The 11,434-nt window shown below is 32.3% G+C and overlaps 1 protein-coding gene across 3 annotated transcripts; it reads right to left on the bottom strand.

Moving 5' to 3' along the window:
• Positions 1-5,488: 5,488 nt before the first annotated feature.
• LOC25495602 (uncharacterized) lies at positions 5,489-11,208 on the bottom strand. Of its 3 annotated transcripts, XM_024786176.2 has the most exons (4): positions 9,871-10,995; positions 9,395-9,465; positions 7,351-7,459; positions 5,489-6,069 (listed from the first exon to the last, which is right to left on the bottom strand). In XM_024786176.2, exons 3-4 carry the CDS (start codon positions 7,442-7,444, stop codon positions 5,849-5,851), a joined length of 315 nt encoding a protein of 104 aa, XP_024641944.1. In that variant the 5' UTR covers positions 7,445-7,459; positions 9,395-9,465; positions 9,871-10,995; the 3' UTR covers positions 5,489-5,848. The 3 variants fall into 3 exon arrangements, with proteins under 3 accessions (XP_024641944.1, XP_024641946.1, XP_024641947.1); XM_024786178.2 differs by lacking the exons at positions 9,395-9,465; positions 9,871-10,995 and adding an exon at positions 11,008-11,208; XM_024786179.2 differs by lacking the exon at positions 9,395-9,465 and having other exon boundaries at positions 9,871-10,996.
• Between the last annotated feature and the right edge of the window lie 226 nt (positions 11,209-11,434).

Genomic DNA, 11,434 nt, shown 5'->3' with positions numbered 1-11,434 from the left:
AGAGGTTTTACTGTTCCCTTGGTGATTGAATGATTTGAATAATAAAATTAAATAGAAGATTTAAAACTTATGGTCAATAGAGGAAATAATACTCATCCCCAGGAAAAAATGTTTCTCTTAACATTCCTCATTGTATAACTACTTTGATTAATAATGAAAAGCTATAAGCTTCCTTTCTTCAAAAAAAAAAAGAGGAGATGACCAGTTACTTCAATGGTCACCATTACGAACTTGGAAGTATAGGAGGAAAGTACCGAGATGAGCACAAACTATATAGAGGGACTTTATGCTATGAGAGTAATATCATGGCACAAATCCCCACTAGAAAGTTTGCGTTATCTCTTTGCTTTTTAGCCAATTCTTCCCGATCCTAGTGGTAAGCATTGGATGTCATTATTTATTATTAGATGTTGGATTTAGATATTATCTTTTCGCTGTTTAGTTTATTGTCCCAACTCATTCTATCATAAAGGTTGTGATAAACCCAATCTAATCATGAATTCAACTCGTCCAAATTTGTGATTCACGTAAGGCATGAAATCATCTACAAACACTTCACTCTTCCCGTTGAAAATATAAACCTCCGTTTAATAAAGTAATTAACAAAAGAAGTTGAAGATAGTAAATATATAGAGATTGGAAAAAAAGAATTATAGTTTGACGGAAAGAAAATCAAGATTTTGTTTGCTTAGGAGCTGTATGCACCAATAGAACTTGTTGTTTTAGAACTATTTTGTCTGGTTTACTTAATGATAGGTACTATTTGATGCTATTTTTATTCGCAATGATAATGAAGTAAAAAAAAATATAGAAAATGAGCTTGGAACCCGATCTCCAATGCAAGAAAACAGTTTTGAAGAATGTAAAATATGAAAGAAGAGAAGGTAATAATCAATCTAATACGACTATTGAAGAATGTACATGTTCATGGGTTATGATGAAATGGTGGATGAAGTTTATGGAAGATATTGGTGGTAGAAAAATAATGGTGTAATTTAATTAAAGGAAGATGGGGGATTTTTTCTCATGAAAATATTGTTTTTAGAGGAGTGAGAGTTCTCTTTTTCTTACCCATTTTTTGGGTTTACTCTTTTCTCTGATCTTCTCTACATTTTTTCTTTGCTCCTATTTATACTCAAAATTAGGTTAAACTAGGAGCAACATGATAAATTGTACTGTGTTGGTGGTTATGAGATCAAAATTGTAGTAAGTGAAGAGGCAGTTTTCTTTGCTATTGTTGAATCAAAAATGGAAAACGAAAAGAGTAGATTGTAAAGAGAAATTAGAATGATACTGAAGATGGAAGTGATCCTTAGTTGGGAGATTTCATACTTTTTATTTTTATTTTTTATAAAACTATATTAATGATGGTGCTCTAATCTAAAGTAGGGAAAACCTTCAAACTTAAAGAACGGTTACAAATGTATTTACATTTATCTCCTTTTAAATGTACTAATAGTGCTCGAACCTAAAACTTTCGGGTATGATCTTACTTTTTACCACTAGATCAGACTCCAACTAAAATTAATTAAATTAGTGATTAACACATTTATATTTTAATGGCTTGTGCCTTCATTTCATATAACGTAGATATTTTAATACAAAGTTTAGAATTCTTTGAACAAGGTCGTTTTCATTAAGCATCTACCAACTCTCAACGACTCTCGAGTGTATTTCCTTGCCCTGCATTTGTTTTCTACCTCCCACGAGAGAAATAAGTCGTTTTCATAAGTACACACATAACATAAGATAAATTTGTCAAAAAAAAAAAAATTAAATTAAGAGCATAAAAATCAAGCGCAATATGTTTTAATAAATAAAAATCATGCGTGAATAACCATTTAGGTATTTAATGTGTGAGGCACAATGATCCTCGTGAGTTTAACTTAATTAATAAGAATAATGCATAATATATGCAACGTTCGAAGTTCAAACCTCAGTCACCACAAAAAAAATAAAATTGTGAGATACAATATATAAATTTTTTAATATATCAAAATTAAATAAAAGAATATAATAGTTAAATGTTTCTTTTGATTGTAATCTTATAGACTTTTTTATTAAGGAAATCTTATCGACTTATTAGCAAGAAAAAGGTAATCTTACAGACTTTGACTAATAAAAAAATATATTCAAGAATTAGGTTGACTATCTAATCTAAACACATGGTAATTTTAATTTGGATCACTTAAAGTATTGGTCCAACTTAGACCACTTTTTTTTCACCATTAGAAATTGTGATTCAAGTTGGACCTATACTTTCATGGGTGCAAACTAAACGGACCCCCTAAACACATATATAAGAATCAAAATAACTTATAAAATATCTATTTATAAATGTGATTGCAATTTCAATACATTCGAATCATATAGTGACAATGATTTGCACCTTCAAAATCGAAATTGTTTGTTACCCGAAAAATAGAGAAAGTGCACTTAGACATAGCATGTGGGTTCTAAGTATTCTTGGCACAAGCCAAACTTTACTTTTTGTTAGCTATTTGGTTTTTCCATTTGTGTGCAAACATGGTAAACACATTCGTTTTTTGTGTGCAAGTCAAATTAGTCTATTTATGCTCAACAAGGGAATTGGATCCTTTCCTATTCTTCTCTCTCTCTGTCTCTCTCTCTCTCAAAACATCATCTCTCTCTTAGCCTCACTCTCCGCATCAAAAACTCATTTTATATTGAAGAAAAAGAGATTAAGAGAGAGGTAGAAAGTTTAGAGATAGATGGAAAGGAAAATGGAAGAAGATGATCCAATTTGTTCATCAATCTTACATTTTATAATATTAGTTCTCTCATTTTCTATATCTCTTCATATTGCATTAATGCATTTTAGTCTTCTCATATTCAATTCACATGCATTTTAGTCTTCTCGTATTCCATTCACATATTGTTAGAATTAGAATACTTAAGAAAGGGCACATATGTTTTCATATTTAATATTTGAATAATAATTAATCATAAAAGGCTACAAATAAAATATTTAATCATAATAACCTCTGATCTTATAAAAATATGATTTCCACTTCATGTTGTAGAGATTGTACCTTGTTGAAGGATTTATCCAAAACCAATATTGTTCCTGCAAACTTTGTCCTTTCAGCTTTTTTCAACTTACGAGATTAGAGGCTTTAAGAGAGAATAGAAAACAATGCAATCTATATGTACCGAAAATCAAAGAGTGGCAATGTATTAAGCTTCTAAATTAAACACAGAAAAGTCCTTAATAGTTTTGAATCCAATGTGATTGAAATATAATACACAGAATTCTTGCCTTTTTATAAGCGTACGTAGAAATCAAATTTACCAAGAGTGAATTTAATTTTGGGTTACACTTCATGAGATATCAGCTCATCACTGGTAATAACTTTGTCTTATAATCTCTGTATCATTTGCCTTTGCGTTTTGTCCACTCGACAAGGGGGCAAAATATTAGGATACCCTTGCACAGTTGCACAAAGGATAGCTCATTGAGGCTATTCATGAAAAGTTTTACAATAAGACAATCAACTTTATAATAAGACAATCAAGACGTATAAAACAAGGACATCTTTAGGATTAGATGTGTCGTGATGTCCGACGTCGGTTTCTGACAAGTATCCTAAATAAATTTGTTTTCTTTTTTACTTGAACACTCTTTGCACCGCTGTCTGACACATGTATAACACCTATATGAGACGTGTCAGATAACTCCGATAAATGTTTGAATTTTTTTCCGCTCTAGACATGGTAGATTCAAGAGTTAAAGATGTTTAAAAATTGTTGATCAACGAGGGGTTATAATTTTTTTTTAAGGAACGAGGGGTTATAGTTATAGACATTAAATTTGATTAGAACGTTTTTAAATTTTTTCTATAGTAGATAAATAAATAAATTTCAAATATTGTTGCACCTTGTTATGCAACTTTTTTTTAATGAAATAAATTGTCCAATTTAGATTTTTTATAAGTAAATTAATATATAGGTAGCGATGTTGGTGTCCCATTTTTTTTACATCAGCGATATCAACATGTCTGTATATATCAGTGCCATGTTAGAGTCCATGCTTCAGAGCTCAAAACCCCTTATAAAAAAGACAGAGATATAATTATGAGAAAACAGGATAAGAAGGGATGAATAATTTTTAAGGACTTTGAGAAAATGAGAGAAACATGTACTAAGAGCATTCACAATTGCACTCCACTAATAGAGGTTTCTTAAATGGACCACACATGTACATATCATTTATTTATAATTTTTTAATTAAACATCTATTAAGAACTCAATGACTCCAATGGCAATACACTAATAAAGACTCCAATGAAAAGTACTTAAATAGGTTCCACTAACTTTACATCATTATACAAAAATAATTTATTTATTAAATTATAAATTATCTCATAATATTTAATTAAAATCTTTAACATAAATATTTATTCGTATGAACTTAAATTTCTGCAACATTTTAATAAATTGAAGGCTTAAATGCACTTTTGGTCCCCTATTTTAACTTAATCGAAACTTTAGTCCCTCCATTGTCAATCTCATTAGTGACATAGCATGTGTGTGTTGTTTTTCTCATTTTCCATGTCATTAATAATTTTTTTAATAATGATAATTAATTTTATACGTAATAAAAACTAATTGATTAATTATTAGAAAAATTGAATTAAATTATAAAAAGGAAGGGAATCATATTGAATGAACCATAAACCCTAAACTTTACGATCTCAATATTCACTCATCCTCCTTTCTTCTATAATCAGGGTTCATGAATGAATACTGGGAATTTTATAATTAGGGTTCATGGTTCATTCAATATGATCCTTTCTTTTTTATAATTTAATTCAATTTATTTTTTTAATAATTAATCAATCAATTAGTTTTTATTATGTTTATAATTAATTATCATTATTAGAAAATAACTATTAATAAATAGATAAAATATTACTTATTTTACAAGTGGAACAAACTAATACATATTTTATTTTTTCTTTTAAACATGATACCCGTTAGTTGTCCAAGAGAGAAAGGGTCCTTATATAGTTGTATGTTGTCTAATAGGGACTCATTTTTTCTTCCTTCAATGGAGGGTCCTTAACAGGGAGTGGTCTTTGTTAAGTAAGGACCCCCCATTGAAGATGCTCTAACATATTGTCAACTATATGTTTACACAAAGCAAGAATGAAAAGCCTACGGTAAAAAGCCAACGGTTATAAATAAATGACATAAAAAAAGCCAATGTAAATTGCAATTGAAAAGTAAATGTACAATGACTATTTTAATAAAAAGTATTGTGGAATCCACTTAAAAATAAAATGCTTTGGTGAAACCCAAGACGTTAGAAGACCCCAAAAAAATTCCTCAATGAGGTACCTATTAGGTACACTTCACCATTGGGGATATGGTCTTATGTCCAATTTGATGATCCTTATGACCTAGTTCTACTTGAGGGACACTTTCTTACTTTAGTCAAAACTCATTTCTATATCATCCAATCAAATGCATAGAAGTGCTTTTTTGGGTAATTTTTAAAGCAACTCTTGTGAACACTAGTAGGTTAGTAATTTTTATGCGAACCTCATTGATAACACAAACCATACCTATTGTTCTTACTTCTTTAGTCGGATCCAAAAAAAAAAAAACTTATGAAAAAGATTCTGACCTGAAAGTAAATTGAATATATATAAATAAAATGATACAAAACTAACATAAATTGTGCACAAGATGGATCATGTGCAAACTTCATAACAGAAGTATGATCAGCACACAATTCAGGACCTTCTCCCTTCATCCCCATTCTTCCTTCTTCTTGCCAAGATGAACAACTCATGATACCATAAAGAAACCTAAGAACACCAACCTACTGCTGTTTCTTGAGAGACTGGGAAGATTGTTGATCATCAGTTGTAGACTGCTTTATACTAGCTTTGGCCTCGGCAAGAAATTTGGGATCAGGCTCGTGTTTATCAGCTGGTTCTCTCATTGCCAAATATATGTAAAATGCAATGACCATGTTCACAGATATGACAGCTAGAAATCCGCTTACTAGTGTCATAGAGTAAGGGGACAAATTGGATGTTCCTGTTACAGAAAAGGAAACACATTAAGGTAGTTTCAAAACTTCCATTGGTTTTTATGATGCGGCATAATCTGAGGAGAATGATGAGATTCGTTATGTCCAGGCAGATAGGGTGAAGCGCTCAAAAAAGAAGATAAATAGAAACTCAAAAGTTGAATATCATTTAGAGGCCAGTCCAGATAGAAAAGAGAATATAGATTCTGCAGTGATTTACCTAAAGACTTATGCAGCATTTTGAAGTACTGACTTAAAGCAGTGATTGCAGAAGCATAGACAAAGTGACAAACTACTATTTTGAACTGTGTGCAATGATTGCCATAAATTTCTTTGGCACCTTAATATTTGAGATTAGACATTTATGCGATATCCAGGTTCATAATCATTTTCATCTGTCATGTGAAAATAACAGCAAACACATTCATTGAAAGAAAAATCATTTAATCTTTTTTGGCATATGACAAAAACAACACATTCTTGGTGACAATGGGGTGTGAATGACATGCTTAGTCCAACAATACCACATGTAAGGATGCATGAAAACAGATCCATCGTTTGATTGATTCTATGCAAATAAATCAAAAAGAAAAAATACGCAAAAGAGAGAGCAGCACCATTTAGACACACAACAACCATCTCAAAATAAATAAATAACAGAATGCTAAAAATTAACTACATATTAGAAATTATTCTTGAGACCACAAGTAGGAGATTTGTGGTTAGTGTAATGTCAGTATATATTGCAATGATCTAAAGTATAAACCACTTACTCGGAGAATGATCTAAATTATTCTTATGATATAAAGTATAAACTTTAGCATGTTTAACTACATCGGAAGCAGTAAATCACATTCCTTTATAATGGTATATACCATATATCAGGGCCAAATATCCATTTCCTCGGAGGCATGATACATGTATTTTGTTATGTGTATTCAGACCAAATTTTAAAGATGGTTCAACAAAACACATTCTAAGTTAGTCAGTGTTGAAACAATAACTTTTATCACCAGTTGTTAAAAGTTCTCATTATCAGTTTCTGACAGTTAAAAATAGAAAGATACCATCTCTTCGACAACGAAACAAAAAAACGAGCAACAAAGTTTGCTTTGATAACAATACAAGACAATGTTAACACATATCTTTCCACTTAAAGGTGTTTCACTAGGTCTGCCAATCAAAGTTAACAGTGAGAAAATATCAAGCACGCAAATTAGAGTACAAGTCAATACCCATTGCAGAACACACACAAACTCACAAAAAGCATAAGTATTCCAGAATCTTACCAGGAAGCAGATCATGGTTGAAAGCATATAATATTGCAATAGGGATTGCCCACATGAACAGTGATGCAATGAAAAACTTCTGAACAACACTCATCTTTACCTACAAACCCTGAAAATAAATATATAGAAACCAGATTAATAACACAGAAACAGTAAAAAGTAGCTTAGATTTAAAAGTAAAACCACATTAATTATGAGTATCGTTCTTAGTCTACAGCAGTCATATTAAGTATTTGTACAGATTGTTATGTTTGTTACCGTTGTAACTGAGTATGCCAGGTCAGCATATTCTGTTAAGTTATTTAGATTACAGTTAGTTTAGTTAGCTTGAGCCTCTTAGGGCTCAACCCCTATATAGTACAAAGTGAGCTTTATTATGTTAATTCAATTGAACATTTTCAGACTTTTCATAGATCAAAGCGCTCTCTCTTCCTGGACTGTTTTCTTTTATTGCTTCATTTCTAACATGGTATCTAGAGCCTTTTATTAGGCCCGAAATCCACAGTTATGGTCGAGTACTCCAATGACAAAAAGAAAAAGGGCAACCCGGTGCACTAAAGCTCCCGCATACACAGGGTCCGGGAAGGGGTCCCACCATTACTCCAATGACAAAAACATCCTCTAAAAATACAATTATTCTCGGTGCCACCGCACCATCTTCTCTGGCACCGGTGAACTTCACTCACACAATCTCTGTCAAGCTAGACAACAAAAATCATGATATGGAAACAGCAGGTTGAGGCAATTATCAAGGCACGCGGACAATGTATGGTATGGTCTACTCAGAGACAGAGAAACCTCCCTTTTTTGTGTTCTAAAGTTCTGGTATGGTATGGTCTACTCTTTGGACTAGGATTCAACTCGGCAGAGTTAGGTTCAGCTCATCAAAGTTGGATTCGTTCATGTTTTTTGGTTAGTGACTTTGTTTATGTTACGAGCTATAAGGTATGTGATTCTGCCCGAATTGAATTCTAGTTCAAGGAGGCAACCCTCCGAGGATTGTTCATGTTTTTTGGTTAGTGATTTTATTTATATTACGAGCTGTGTGATTCTGCCTGAGTTTACACAAACAATTTTATAAGCAATTTAACTCGAAATTAACACCTATAGTTTTCACAACCCTGCTTCCATTGGCTTATCTAATTTTTCCATCAACCACCAAAACTATACTTGCAGAGAGTACAATAATCGTATTTAGGGTTTAGACTGTTTATGAGATGCCCTGAGAGTGCTCTCAAGGTTAGTATTTATAGCCGTAGTTTTGGGCTCGTTTAGTGCGTTAACTTAGGCATTAAGTTACTAGGAATGAGATAAGCACTGAGGCTTCCAGCTGCTTCTAGAAGGCTTCTATGGTGGTGAGGTGACTTCATAGCTCTGTTATCAAAGCGGAAACGCGGCGCGGCGCGGCCACCCCAAAAATTGACGCGGTGCGGTATGCGGGCGCGACGCGGGAGCTATTTCATGACGCGGACAGTAATATATTTAATACTAAAATACTATAATGTTGAGAGAAAAAAATACTAAAACAACTTAAATATTACTCAAAATTCATAATGTATTCATGATTTGAAATAAAACATGTCTTATGCAATTACACATGCCATTACTAAAAAAAAACTGTCAATATAACCAGTGGCGGAGCCAGACAAAAAAGTTTGGGGTGGCCGCCATCCCGCCATCAAAATAAAATAAAATATATGATTTAAATTGACTATATATAATGAAGAATGATTTAAATTGACATACTGTTTATGCATAATATGAAACAACACAATCCCACTACAAATCTACAATGAATTATTCAAACATTCTCCTTTACAAAGCATTTAGTCAATTGAAACATTAGTTTGGACAGAAGATAAATAGTTTGGACAACACATGTAAATGTTGAAAAGAATTAAAATAAAATAAAAACTCTTAGAATTAAAACATTGATAACGAAAAGAAGAATTAGGATGAAAAGATCAAGTAAAAGAAGAATTAACATGTCATTGAAATTTGTAAATGAGAATAGAGGAAGGGTAGCGAATCATATTGGAAATACCTGTCAGAGTTATCGATTGCGAGTTCGACGTCTGACGATGGGAGTGAAATGCGAGCTAAAGGCGGCTGCGACTGGAAGGGAGCTTCAGACTGATTAACTCAACTCACTCACAAAAATGTCACGAAGAATAATTAATTTTTTTTACGAACAAATTCAGTAACTATCACATAATCACTTTCTCCCTCTAACAGATTCATTTTTAATCACTTTTTAATTTTACTTCTTATAAATAAAAACACTTTAATTTGATTATTATAACTTATATAATTGAATATAGTTTTTAAAAAATAAAAAAGAAAACCAAAAACGAAAAAAATAAATAAAAAAATGAATGAAGGTTTCACAAAGAAGTTTGAAAAGATTTCACAAACAAAAGAGAAGTTGAAAAAAAAAACAAAAAAGATTGAAAATAAATCAGAAAACAAAAACGAAAAAAATAAAATAAAATAAGTTGAATGGAGAAAGAAAGAACAAACCTGATGAAGATCAGAGCAGGAGCAACTGTTTTGTTGTTGTTGACTTGGATGATGGAGCTGTGTTGTTGTTCTCTTCTCTGTGTACGATGGATGAATGGAATTGGAGAACAGAGAAGAGCGGCCGTTTCTCTTTCTGTACGATTGAATTGGAGTAGAAAAACAGGGTTTGAAAAATGACGAAAATGACCCTCCAAACGGTTCTTAAGTGAGGGGCAGTTTCGTATTTTCTCTACGACCCAGGAAAGCGGGCGATTTGACCCGCAATTGATCCGCTCCGCGTCGCAGAAACTCGTCCGCGATACCCGCTATCCACAAACGCGTGAATCGATAGCGTTGTGACGCGCCCCTTTGATTTTGGCCGCTCCGCGCCGGGAGCAGCCGCGTTTGACAACAGAGGATGATTCTATCCTCGTCCTCTAATTTCAAACAAAAATCCTATGTTTACTAAATCCAAAATCTAAAATCTTAAAGCTAAAGCTTTACTAACTCAAATTGAGTCATCTAATGTAAAACATGACTTGCCTCACCCTTGGTAGCTCACTGCAATGCAAGAAGAATCCCTCCTCACACTCCACACACAAACCATTAAAAGCAACAGATTTAAACACAAATCAACAAGAAACTTAGGCCCCCTTGTTTACTTTGTGACTGGCTTATTTTTTAGCTTATAAAGAATAGTTTATGCAAATAAATAAGCTTTTACGTTAACTCATAAACTCTCACTAACAAAAATCGTTTCTTCCTAACTGTTTTTTCATAAACTACCTTGACAAGTTGATTATTTGCATAAGCTAAAAAAAATGCCAATCCAAACAGGCCCTAAAAAGAATCAGATCCTAACCTTTGCTATAATTGAAGATAACCGAAAAAAACAGATCCTATTAACAAAATTGTATGTATTTCTACAAATTAAAAGCTAACTTAAACAAAAACAACTACACTAATAGCTAATTTAACAGATCCTAACGGTGAATCGATTCAAATATATAACTATAAATCAAAATTTGACAACTACAATTACTAGCAATATGATTATAATTCTATCATGAGCTTTCAGCAACGTAATTTGAAACATTGGCATGAGAATATGAATAAAGAAGTTGATAAATCTTTGTTGGAGAAGATTAAAAAGCTTACTAGATCGGTGGTTGTGTGCGTCGCTGCCGGTGGTGGTTTGGGAAACAGCAGTTGAGAGGTTACGGGTGGCCGGATTTGTACGGCGGCGGCGGTGCGATTACGGCGATGGTGTTTTGGAAGAAAGTGAGAGTCGAGAGCGTAGAGAAGAAGAAGAAGGAACCGATATGGCTTCGATTTTGAAAATAAGTTATTTTTTCCAAAATTTTATGCCAATTGGGATTTTAAATCAAAAAATCAAATTTGTTTGTTCTAAGGATCAAAAAATCAAATTAGTAATTAGTTGGACTCAATGTTGGATTAATTTAATTTAATTTTACCTATCTTATATTCGGGTTTTAAGCTTAACACTTAAATACATATTTTATCTTGGAGTTTAAATCTCGACTCTTATATTTAAGGGAATGAATTTGAATAAATATTATTATTT

The sequence above is a fragment of the Medicago truncatula genome, chromosome 6, assembly GCF_003473485.1.
Source record: "Medicago truncatula cultivar Jemalong A17 chromosome 6, MtrunA17r5.0-ANR, whole genome shotgun sequence".
NCBI classification, from domain to species: domain Eukaryota; kingdom Viridiplantae; phylum Streptophyta; class Magnoliopsida; order Fabales; family Fabaceae; genus Medicago; species Medicago truncatula.
The sequence above is the reverse complement of the archived record's forward strand: the minus strand, read 5'-3'. Positions and strand labels throughout refer to the sequence as shown.